The sequence below is a fragment of the Maylandia zebra genome, linkage group LG23 (genome assembly GCF_041146795.1).
Source record: "Maylandia zebra isolate NMK-2024a linkage group LG23, Mzebra_GT3a, whole genome shotgun sequence".
Classification (NCBI taxonomy): Eukaryota; Metazoa; Chordata; class Actinopteri; order Cichliformes; family Cichlidae; genus Maylandia; species Maylandia zebra.
In genome coordinates, this window is record NC_135188.1 from 9,257,702 (window position 1) to 9,270,643 (window position 12,942).

Consider the following 12,942-nt stretch of genomic DNA (forward strand, 5'->3'; position numbering starts at 1 on the left):
TGCTGTGGCGCATTGAGCCTAAAATGCATGATGCCACGGAGCAAACCACACAGTTCCCACACCTCAACCTACAGGACTGAAAAGATTCCCTGGGTGCCAGAAAGCACAGGACACACCCAGAGGTCCTTGGTCTTTAATGGGCAGAGCAGTTACACAATATTACAGCTAATAGGATGAATATTGTTGCTGAATCTGCTTTTTATAAACCTGAAGCCTATATTTATTATTACATTTCAATTCCTGTAATACATAATATTTTTTATGTTGAAATCTTTTATCCATCAATATGACAAAGAAAATCTTTTAACAGAAATCCTAAATATGAGTGAGGTAAAACTTGTACATGGTAAATGGTTTGATCGTTGCTTATTTTAAACCTTTGTTGTGTAGACGGCATAGGCAGCACCGATGAAATATTGTGGTCTGCTGCTGTGACAGTGTGTTCTCCACAATAATGGTTTATCTTATTCAGCATCACTCATATGAACTGTCTTTGTTCTGTGTGTCTGCAGCACACAGGAAATGATCCTGAGTGAATCTAGCACACGAAGATGAGAGTCTGGAAAAAATAAATTCACTCTTCGGAGCTGAAGAGGGGACAGAACAGTCGGTGACTCAGGCTTTCAATCTCCTCCCCTTCCCAGAGAAACACACCATGTCCCCTCCTCAGCAGCAGCGGGTGACTCCAGGTACGTAACGCTGTCTCTGTGCAGAATACATAATGTGTCCCCATCAGCAGCTGGACATAGTGTATGAGACTAAAACAAAAGTACAGTACAAAATGAATAAATACTGTAATTGATTACAGCTGACAAGAGCAAAGAACAGTGCAAGCAAATTGTTTTGTTGTTGTTGTTTGCTTTTTTCTTTTAGAAAATATAAATGTTATAGTAAAGTGAGAGCACACAGAGACAGATTTACATACCCAGAAATAATTTTGACACAATATATGAGTGTACTCTATTAAACCTATTAAAACCATGGAGGAAAAAAAAGAGCCTGTATGAGTGTGACAAGTTGTATAAAATGCTTTGAGTGCTCAGATATTACAGTGCTATATAAGATGTGTTTTTTATGGCAGTTTTAAGTAAAAATCTAAATAAATAACATAAAAATATTCCCTTATGTACCTTCTTCTGGGCCTTTGTGCACACCCTCAGTTCATCCTCTGAAAAACATTACCTGATCTCAATTTCGGGCCCCTTAGTACTGACCACAGTGAACCATCTTCAGATGGCTGCTCCCCGCTGTATAACATGCCATATTGCAGAAGTGGTTTCTTGAACATGATGATGAGTTCACTGCCTCCGCAGTCACTTTATTTATTTTTTAGATACATTAAAGTGTCTGCTCAGTGTACATGTGGTTTAAAAACTGTCCTTAAATGTGTACAAACTCCACGGTGTGCAGCTTGTACACTTTGTGTTTACAAACAGTTTTATAGTTCCAAATTAGCAAAATTGCAAACAAGAAAAAGGAAAAGCTACATGTAAGAATACTTTTGAGCTTTTATTTGAAATGTGACTTTACACAGGGAAACCGAATGTCATGTTTGTGGATATAAAAAAAATTTCAATAACAAAACCTGTCACACAAAAGGTGTGGTATGTCTTTTTGCAACATTCGTCCTACAGCTTCCCACTGAATCTGAGCTTTAACAGAGGCACCTCTCTCTTTAATAAATAGTTTCATTTACAGAGCGAGTAATTAGATATAAATACAAAGGCGCGTTTAAAACATTTTTTTAAAGCAATTATAAATGTGTTGATTCTATTTAAAAAAAAAACAAACAGGCAACAAGCAAATCAATCAAGCAATCAGATGCAAAATTGCAAACAATGTTGGCAAAACCAAAAACTGGCACCAAGAAAAAAGAAAACATACAAACAAAATTATGTTCAAACTTTAAATTATAGGCACTAGTTTAAGAACACCCACCACATCAATCACCGGTACAGCTTCCCGAACACTGGCATGCCTTTTGATTCATTCTCATAGCATAAGAGGTAAAAGCCAATCAAAACCTAAAATGTATTCAAGACAGATTTTCATCATATTCCTTTTTTTCATGGTATGAATGATACACACTGATACATCTCTTATGGGGATTTGATAAACAATATCAAAGTTTCCTTGTTTTCATTGGCTGAATGGGTGAACAGGGACAAAACAGCTCTTTCAGGCTATTTTTCTCAACATTTTTTTTAAATCAGACATCAGTAAAAACTCAGAGCTAATGTTAACCTGGGGCCAGTTTCACAAAGAGATCTGAGACTCCAGTGTGCGAGGGTCTAAAATGTGCTCTTTGGCTGCCATATTTCTGCAACAGAGTCAATTAGCAGCTCAGGTCCAGTGATAAAAGTCCCAATTGAAAGGGCTTTTAACTTTAAGTGCTTACTTGAAGTGCTGTGTTTCTATTAAAAGCACAATTCAGTAGCTCAGAGTGGATCCCAAATTGAAGCTTGGTCTTGCAGCGGAAAGAGGACTATTATGAACAATTATAAATGAAATGCCTGCTATTGTCTGCAGGTAAGATAAATAAAAGCCCGGGTCACCAATGTGTAATCTAGTCTGAATTTCACAAAAAGAACCACTGACTTTTATCTAAAGGTACTTTTTGTAGTTATCTGCATAATCTAATTATAACTTTCACCAGCAGGGGGCAGCACATTCATGTTTCTGTTCCATTTTTTAAATTTGATAGTTCTCTTTACCCTTCCCTATTTATACAAGAGGCTTCCCTTTTCCCCAAAACACCAGAGCAAATAAGCACGTGTTCCTCCTAATGATTAGTCAGGTTTAGGAAACGTTACGATGAGTCACTGCACCATCTTGTGGTGCAAAATTGTACTGCACAAAAGTACAGAATGGCCCAGATTGAGCTCTTAAACATAATTCAAAGGCAATGTGGACATAAAGTTAGAACGATTGTTTCTTCTTCTTGTGACAGCTTTGGTTCATTTTTATTGTTTTGAACCACTAATAAAAACAAAGATTTACAAAAAAGTACCTTTAGGTCAAAAGCGTCACCATTCTCCAGGGCTAACTTCAAATTATGTATTCACTCAGCGACACTGCTGATAAAATGATGTTCAATTATTTAAAAATAGTCCAGGACAAACTGGTTTATGTCGCCAAGCAGAAAGCTGCTGGGCTGGGGAAAAAAATTGCAGTTCACTGAGTTGCAACTCACTAGAGACTCCTGTTTTAAAATAACCAGCAAGTTCTTTTTTTTATTAGTCAGTTTTATTGTTATCTTTAATTTTATTTAACGTGTTTTGGTATTTTTTGAAATTTTATTTATGTATTTTTTTTTTTGCCGTCTTGGAAAGCACTTTGGTGAACCATGTGTTTTGGTTGGTTTTTTTTGTTTTGGTTTGTTTACGCATAAAGTTGCACAAACAGCTACAGCTTAGTTTTAGTCTCCTGGGGTCTTCCCCCCCCCCACCCCCCAATTTAACTCGCTAATTTAAACTAAATTAAAATATGGGTGTTGAATCCTGACACATGCACGTGGAGCAGACTGCACATTTGCTAATCAGAGTCATTGAACTGAACCTACCTGCTGTTTGTAGCTTTAGTGCATTTTAAAATTCTAGTGTTGAATTACTCTGTTCCTCCTCTCTGAAGCAGCAGGTATATCTGTGAGCTGTACGAATGCTAGCGTTAGCTGTCAGCTTACCAAAAATCCATCTTTTACACACGGTTTTAGAACTGAGTCGTCTTTGTGAGACTGGCCCCTGTTCTTGAACAGACCACTTTAAGCACTTAAATGGAAAAGTATAATCTTGGCAAAACTGTGGTACGAGTCAGAACTGAGGCTTTGGCTGGGATGTCTTTAATCACCCGGTTTGACACTTTAAAAACAAAAACAAACAAACAAAAAAAGGCTTTGGAAAGTTAGCTTTGCAGTTGAGGTTCAAAACGTACATTTTAAACAACTGAAATTTTAAAACAAAATACTGATATGGATGTTTGGATGTACACTTCTTAAATAATTTTGAATAAATAATTTTCCAAAACAAACTTGTGCATACATTCTGGCTGATTTTACAAAGAGGAAAGATTCTTAAATGTCAAACCCACACAAGAGGTGCTTTCACTGTTTCAAGACATCAACAATTCTCTAACGTTACGGGACAGTTCACCTGCACAGCATCATCATAGAGATCGCTCACCGACATCTGTTAAACACAGAGCATAAAGAGAGAAATGCGTGGAAACATTTCAACCTGAGGGAAGTGAAAGAAGAACAGGGGGGAGGAGGACGAGGAGGAGGGGGAGGGGAGGAAAGCTGGGCATGTGGAGATATGGACAGTCTCACGGATGACTGCAGTTGAACCAAAGGCAGGTGACGTGTCCTCTGATGGGGGCGCTGGAGTCGGGCTGGTTTCTTTGGCATCTTCTGGGCTGTCTGCACTACATGCCTGACCCCTCCAGAGCCAGTCCCCACAGAGAGACACAATGAGAGGTCCTCTTTGACACAATGTGGACTCTGTCCTCTCCCTTTTTCTTTTTTAAACTCTTAATCAAATGTATTTTTGGGGGCTTGGTCTTTCTGAACTATAAGAGTTATCTAGGTAGATAAAGTGCCATGTTAAAATATTTCCTCCTTTTATTGATAGTTTTGACTGGAGAGCCCCCTGGTGGCCCGCCTTAGTAACAACCTTCTCTCCAGTTCTCACCGCCGCCGCTGTAAGTCCGCGGACCAGGAAGGGACCTGAAAAGGCAAGCAAGGAAAATGCATTTCTGTAACAGCCAACAATAATAATAAAAATAAAGAGATACAAGACAGAAAACAATTCAAAATAAATATCACAGACACATTAAAGCACTTAAAATAGATAATAAACAAAACAACTGAAAGACATCAGCCAGACTCTGATGGAATCGCATAAAAATATGTTTTAAGGACTGATATAAAGTTGGTCATTAATTCTGCGAGCCTTGCACTCCCAGCCAGGCTGTTCCAAAGTGAATGTCTGCATATTAAACCAATAACAATGAACAGAAAGTGTGATTGTTAGCGCTGTCGCTCTCCAGCAGGAAGGTCCTGGGTTCGAATCCGCCAGCGTTTGCCTGGAGGTACTTGTGCTTCCTCCCACAGGCAAAGAGATGCAGCTTTGGCCACAAGTGTGACTCTAGTGTGTGTGAGTGTACCCCCCTCCTGTCCTATGACAGTGTACCCTCAAACCTGAACTGGATAAGCAGTTAAGAAAATGGATGGATTAACCTTTCCTGGGTGTTAGTTTCAAAGTTAGAAGGTTCTTATTTGGAGGAAGCAAGACTGGCCAACCTTTATAAGAGTGGAATCAATCTGGGAATGGAACCACCACAAAGCAACACACAGAATGCAGAAAGTGAATTATAGAAATTAAAAGACAGGCGATAACAGTAAAACTGCACAAATTTGTAAGAACAGTGGAATCAAAAGACATTAAAAGAGCTAGTGGTGGATGGAGATTCTACAACCACTCACCACTAGCTGGAGCTGCGGCTACACCAGCATTTCTCTCTCTCTTTCTCGGTCAAAGTAAAATAACCAGCCAGCTATTTAAACCTGGAAGGGAAGAATGCTGCTGCTGCTGCTGCTACACTCAGGAAATACAATAAGACTGTCTGTGCAACATTATGTGACAGCAACTAAAAATTTCAGCAACGTTTAATTTACGATTTGATTGTTGAGGAATGTAATTACAGACTCCGATTCAAACAGGGTCTGGCTGCTGGCTGCTTGATCCAGCTCTGGCTGCTGCACTGGGACAGACCAACGAGGAGGTGGAAAAGTCAAAGCCTGAAAAGGTGCACTGCTGTCAATTTAAATATTAATTTCCTCTGCGTGTATCTGCGATCTCAGTGTTAACAAGAAGATCAGGGTAGATTGGCATTCAGCGGTGAGTGAGAGGAAGGACGCTAGCATCAACTAGCTAGCCGGTCGTCACGGCAAAGCTACAAGAGCGTCTCTCAGCATGGGCCCGAAAAAAGTTCTGTCAGCCGAGGAAGGAGACGATATTAAGAAGTCGCTGGAGTTTATGACAGAGGAGATTTCTACTGTCAAACTGCAGCAGAAAGCCATCCTGGACCTGGTCGAGGAAGTTAAGGCTCTCCGCATCCAGAACGCCGAGAAGGATCGGCGGCTGGCGTACCTGGAGAACAGAGTGGCGGATTTGGAGCAGTACACCCGGATGAACGATGTTATCATCACGGGGCTTCGCATCAAACCCCGGTCATACGCCCGGGCGGTCGCCACTGACAATGTAGGAGGGCCAGGAGAGGAAGATGTCAACTCCACGGAGCATCAAGTGGTTACCTTTCTACGGTCCAAAGGTGTGGAAGTGGATTATAACAACATTGAGGCTTGCCACCCTCTACCCCGAAAAAATGACAGTGACAAACCAGCCATCATTGTGAGATTTGCAAACAGAAAACAGAAAACAGCACTGTTAAAACAAGGAAGGAAACTGAAAGGATCCGATGTCTTCATGAACGAACATCTGATAAAAAGAAATGCGGACATTGCCAGGAAAGCACGTTACTTGAAGAAACAGGGAAAAATTCAAAATACATGGACCACCAACTGCAAAGTATTCATTAAACTCAATGGAACACCGGAACAAGCCAAAGTGTTGGTCATCAGAAATATGGAAGAGCTGGACAAATACTGAGGTCAACTTACTCTGGAGGTATGAATACACATGTGACGTGACACACAACACAACACATGGCACAGTCCAAAAGAACTTCATCTGCATCCGGCAACAATATCAACATAACTCATTGGAATTCTCTTTATGATAATCTGGAACTGAGAACATTTCGATACACAGACCATAATGTTCTAGACTTAGAAAAGGATATAGACCCGGAAAATAATTTCTACTACAACATCAGCTGTAACTGCTGCTACTTCACTGATGAACAGTTTAAGCACACCATCAACACAGAAAATAAATTATCAATAATCCATTTTAATAGCAGAAGTCTGTATGCCAACTTCAACAATATAAAGGAATATCTAAATGAGTTGACAAATCCATTTGGAATTATTGCCATTTCTGAAACATGGATCAATGCGGAGAAAGGAATGGACTTTGGACTGGAGGGATATGAAGTGAATTTTGTAAATAGAAGGAACAAGAGTGGAGGGGGAGTAGCTGTGTATGTGGATAAAAACCTAAACTACAAGGTGGTAGAAAGTATGACAACTGTAATTGATAATTTACTAGAATGTATAACAATTGAAATTTATAAGGAAAAAGAAAAAAATTTAATAATTAGCTGTATATATAGAACACCTGGCTCTAGTATTCAAGTATTTAATGACTTCATAGAGGAAATATTCTCTAAAACAAATCAAAAAGTTATGTTTATCTGTGGTGATTTTAATATTGACCTGTTGAATCCAAAAAAGCATAAAATGAGCGACGAATTCCTAAACACTATGTACAGTTTGAGTTTACATCCTAAACTAACCAGGCCTAGCAGAATTACACCACATTGTGCCACCTTACTTAACAATATTTTCACTAACAATATGGAAAACAACATTGTGAGTGGATTATTAATTAATGACATCAGTGATCACCTACCAGTTTTTGCAGTTTATGACACTAATTATAAGAAAAATCAGCATGAAGAACAACTGAGATACAGACGTGTAAGGACAGAAGAAACTATGACTGCATTTAAGAACGATCTATTAAATCAGGACTGGGACAATGTGTACAAAGAAGCTGATATTGATATTGCATATGGCATATTTTTAAGAATATTCATGGAGTTGTACGATAAAAACTGTCCAACAATAAAATACAACAGAAAGCACAAATATTCAGATAGACCATGGCTCACTAAGGGTTTACAAAATGCATGTAAAAAGAAAAATACACTCTATAGGGAATACCTAAAACAAAGAACAAAAGATGCTGAAAATAAATATAAAAAATACAAAAATAAGTTGACCAATATTATACGTGTATGTAGAAAGGAGTATTATAGTAAAATATTGAACAACAATAAACATAATATGAAAGGAATATGGGATGTTTTAAACGGTATCATTAAAAATAATTCTGGACAACAAAGTTATCCACAATACTTTATCGATAATGGCAATATTATGCAAAACACTGCTGATAAGGTCAACAGCTTTAATCATTATTTTGTAAATATTGGACCAAAACTGGCAGAACAAATTCCTGAGTCACTGCCATCAGTAGACTGTAGTGAAAACCTGATTGATAGGAACCCTAACTCAATGTTCCTCACATCAGTGGAGGAAAAAGAAATAATTGACATTGTACACATGTGTAAATATAAAACATCTACTGATTGTAATGATATTGACATGAAAATCGTCAAGAAGGTCATTGAAGGAATTGTAGGACCTCTAACATATATTTGCAACTTATCATTTCAGACGGGAAAAGTGCCAAACAAAATGAAAATAGCTAAAGTTGTGCCGCTGTATAAAACCGGGGATAGACGCCACTTCACAAATTACAGGCCTGTTTCTTTACTACCACAATTCTCCAAAATCCTAGAAAACCTGTTTAATAAACGATTAGACAAATTCTTAGATAAATATAAATTACTCTCTGACAGTCAATATGGATTCAGATCAAAAAGATCAACATCTCTGGCATTAATCGAATCAATTGAGGAGATTACGAATGCTATAGATCAGAAACAGTATGCAGCTGGAGTATTTCTGGATCTCAAGAAAGCATTCGACACAATCAATCATGACATATTAATTAATAAACTGGAACGGTATGGGATTAGGGGGGTTGTACTGCAATGGGTGAAAAATTATTTAAGTGACCGGAAACAATTTGTGAAGCTGGGTGTCCATTCCTCATCATGCTTGGACATTGCTTGTGGTGTTCCACAAGGCTCTGTACTGGGTCCAAAATTATTTATTATTTATATAAATGATATTTGTAAGGCATCTGATATATTAAAATTAGTATTATTTGCAGATGACACAAATATTTTTTGTTCTGGGGGGAATCTAAAGGAGCTGCTGGATACAATTACTTCAGAAATGTGCAAAATTAAAAAATGGTTTAACAGGAACAAACTATCGCTAAATCTAAGTAAAACTAAAATTATCTTATTTGGGAATTCCCTTAGAAATGCACAAGTGCAGATTCATGTAGATGGTGTGGAAATTGAAAGAGTACTTGAACATAAGTTTCTTGGTGTGATTATAGATGATAAATTAAACTGGAAGTCTCATATAAATCATATACATAACAAAATTTCAAGAAGTGTCTCAATCTTGAGTAAAGTAAAACACATTCTGGACCACAAATCACTCCACATTCTCTATTGTTCCCTGATTGCACCGTATTTGAATTACTGTGCAGAGGTTTGGGGCAATACTTACAAATGTTCGCTTTCATCAATCTTTATATTACAAAAAAGGGCCATAAGGATAATCCATAAAACTGGTTACAGAGATCATACAAATCCACTATTCTTAAAATCAAAAATTCTAAAATTCACAGATCTGGTTCATTTTCTCACAGCACAAATTATATATAAAGCAATAAATAACCTGCTTCCTGACAATATTCTAAAAATGTTTTCTAAAAGGGAACGGGGATACAATTTGAGGGGGGAATTAAATTTAAAACATCCTCGTATCCGTACAACATTAAAAAGTTTTTGCATCTCTGTGTGTGGAGTGAAGCTGTGGAACAGACTAAGTAAAGATATGAAGCAATGTCCAAGCATGGCGCAGTTTAAAAAGCGGTTTAAGGATATGGTTTTTACAGGGTACAGGGAAAAGGTAGAGATTTGATAGGGTGTTCTTGTCTAATATTTTCATGTGTGTGCGCATGCACGGGTTTGTTGGTATGGATATATATATATAATTGTAGGCTGTGTATCCTTGAGGTGTTAATGGGGTTATTGAAAATGTGTATATGTGCGTATGTGTGTATATACGTATGTATGGATAGATAGAAACATATATGTGTATATATTTAAAAAAAAAAAAAAAATTACACATAACATATAATGTAATTGCAAGGAGGTATTTCTGTAGTCTATTGATACTAGATAGTGGAAAAGGGGTGGGATTAAATAAGCTTATGCTTCTTCCTGCTCCTTTTTGAACATGGACGTTATTTGGAGTTGTGGTTGCTCGTTTTCCTTTTGTTTGCTTTGTTCATTTGTCTCTTTTAATTCTATTTTTTTTATACTTTTTCAACTTGTTCAAAATAAAGATTCAATCAATCAATCAATCAATCAATCAATCATTGTCTGTTAGTCTGTTGTGCTCAGCTTTGACTGTTGTCTTGATATTAGACTGGTCAATTTTTAGTAAATTACCAGCCAGAAACATCACTGGTGTACACATAAGAGCGAAAATATATATATATATAAGCACAATACGCCTGCCTGGTAACACTTTATAACCTGCTGCATGACTAAGAGTGTAATTCCCCTTTAATTAGATGGAACTTCAATGTATTTTATCTGAAATTACAGTGTAATCATATTTACCTAGCGATACTTAAAGGTAGGCACACTGGAATAAAGGAGGTTAAATTAAAGTATAATTATTTCTTGCTTGCTACCTCTTTATTCTGCTGCAGCTTATTTCAAGTATTTGTAGGTAAATATAGTTACATTGTAATTTAAAATGAATTCCATTGAAATTTCATTTAATTACAGGGGAATTACGCCCTTATTATAAAGTGTTACCGTCCTCTTTAATCAGACAGAGAGGTGCACAATAAGGACGTGTCTGTACATACCTGCGCACGGGTTGGGCCAGTTTGCTGCGAGGCAGAGGGATCCCACCGCCTCCTCCTCCTCCTCCTCCTGTAGAAGCACTAGGTCGGGGCAGGCCACTGCGCGGAGGAGCTAGGGAGCGGGTGGGGGTGGAGGTGGCAGAATTGGGGGTAGATGTGGCCTTTACCGGTTGCCGCAAGGCTAGTGGTGATGGGGTGGCAGGAGTCCGTAGTTTACTGGGAGATGGAACTGGAGACGGGCAGAAAAGTCAGGTGTAAGTGGATTATGATGGACTGCTTTCATACACAGTATCTATATAATGAAGTAATGATCAAAACCACGATGGTGTGAGGTTAATTTAAATATGATGCCGGTATAAAAAAATCTGAGACAGTATGCAAGCTTTTACTAACAACATCCATTCCAAATTCACAAACTTCTACATAAGTTCAAAAACATAAATAAATGAACAGAAAGGTTAACTAGCACAGCTGCCGGCTATGATTTTTGATGCATTGACAGAATGAGATGATACAAACACACAGAGCAAACTCTACTAGTAAAAACCAACAACACAACATCGATGCGGCCACGGCGTGGAAACCACAATCACGATATTTAAAAAGGTGGAGGCTCTCAGTGAATACTCACTGAAATCACCTTCTTCTCCAAAGCAACAGGAGAGTGGGACTAGACAAAGACGAAGACAACAGAGACAGGCCTTATTTCAGAGCAGGGAGGGAGGAACGTGCTGACCATGCAGTGTAATGTGGCGTTTTGCTCAAAATGGGCCTTTAGGGCTGACGCCACACATGATAAAGGCAATGAGTCTGTCATCTTATTTGACAGAAATCTATTCAGTTTCCTCTAATTTTTAATTATCTATAAAGAAAAATCCTTTGACTAAATAAAACCCACCTAAATATACAGTAAGAAAAATTATTTAAATTTCAACACCTGACGTAGGAGAGGATTTTCTGCTGGGATAACTAAAACCTCTTCGGGGCCACCTTTAACGATGTTATGTATTTGTTAATGACAACCAAATGTTTTGTTTTAATTGCTTCCTTAGTAATTGCCCTTCTTATTCCTGCTATTTAGTGAAAGCTGCTGGCATCTCTGGGAGGAAGTGCACAACAAAGCGAGATTAATGGGTTAGTGAGCTCTGTCATGAAGTTGACTCTCTGTGTACCTGGCTAGGTCACCATATCTTAGGCTAGGCACATAACCTGGTCTGGAGTAGGTTTGTGTTCAGATCTTCTCTTTAAAAATCATCAGGATGGATTTTCATTGATTTTTTTCACTTAAAGCAAGTACAATACAGATTCTCTAGACTTATATTTCATACAGGCAAGTTGATAGGCTTACTAATATCACAAAAGGAAGCTGTGCAGTAAAGTTACAGCTCGACAAACTGTGTACTGCATGCATTCAGTTGGTCATGGAGAAAATGTAATATTGTATTTATGCTTGGTCCCAATCTGCTGCCAAATCATTTTGTACACTGCTGAGGTTGTAGCTAACGGAGAACACATTAGAAAACTCATCGGCCTGTTTGTTGGCAATTTATCACTGAGAATAGTCAATCAATAACATTTATTTCACTTTGACCTGCCCACAATCTACGGGGATTTTATGAGGCTACAGGACAGCGCTATGCCCAGACATGCAGAGTAATAATGTGTATCATGTTTAAAGTTTCAGGGCTCTAACGTGCAGCACTCATGGCAACATTTAGCAGTAAAATAGATATGTATTGACTTATGTATTCACAAGATTTCACAGGATTTTCAGGAACGTTGTTTCTTTTTCTTATTATATTTTGGGGTTTTTAGATTTTATAGATCTGCATCCAAGAGTGAAAAGATGCTTCGATCCCTTTTTATGCTGAGCCTGAAGCAGAACGCCTGGATTATAAAAACCTCCATCGTGATACCCGCCACCTCTGACTGAGATTTTACGTTGTGTCGAGCCAGCTATCGCAAAGAAAGCCTGGCTATGTTGGACTTGCATCGTAGGAAAGCCATCAGGTGTCTTGTATGTGTGGCATCAAACAGGTAAAGAGCAAGAGAGAAGAAAACTAAACAGTGAATGAAACAGTACACGCTCTCCAGCCTTTGGATTTTTGCCAGTGTCACCTGTGCGTCCATTTATACAAAACAAGTATTTTGAACATCAGGGGCAACTTTCTAACAG

General features: G+C 38.1%; 1 protein-coding gene across 4 annotated transcripts in view; it reads right to left on the bottom strand.

Moving 5' to 3' along the window:
• Window positions 1-1,496: 1,496 nt before the first annotated feature.
• The window catches only part of slain2 (SLAIN motif family, member 2), a 34,835-nt gene continuing 23,389 nt past the window's right edge, over window positions 1,497-12,942 (bottom strand). For 3 of the 4 annotated variants that reach the window (XM_004557104.3, XM_004557103.3, XM_004557106.3), the window contains 2 exons: window positions 10,770-10,995; window positions 1,497-4,720 (listed from right to left, as the gene is read on the bottom strand). In XM_004557104.3, the coding sequence (XP_004557161.1) occupies window positions 4,657-4,720; window positions 10,770-10,995 (290 nt within the window). In that variant the 3' untranslated portion in view covers window positions 1,497-4,656. Of the gene's footprint in view, window positions 4,721-10,769; window positions 10,996-11,397; window positions 11,437-12,942 lie in introns of all 4 variants that reach the window. The other variant, XM_004557105.3, reaches the window with a different exon arrangement.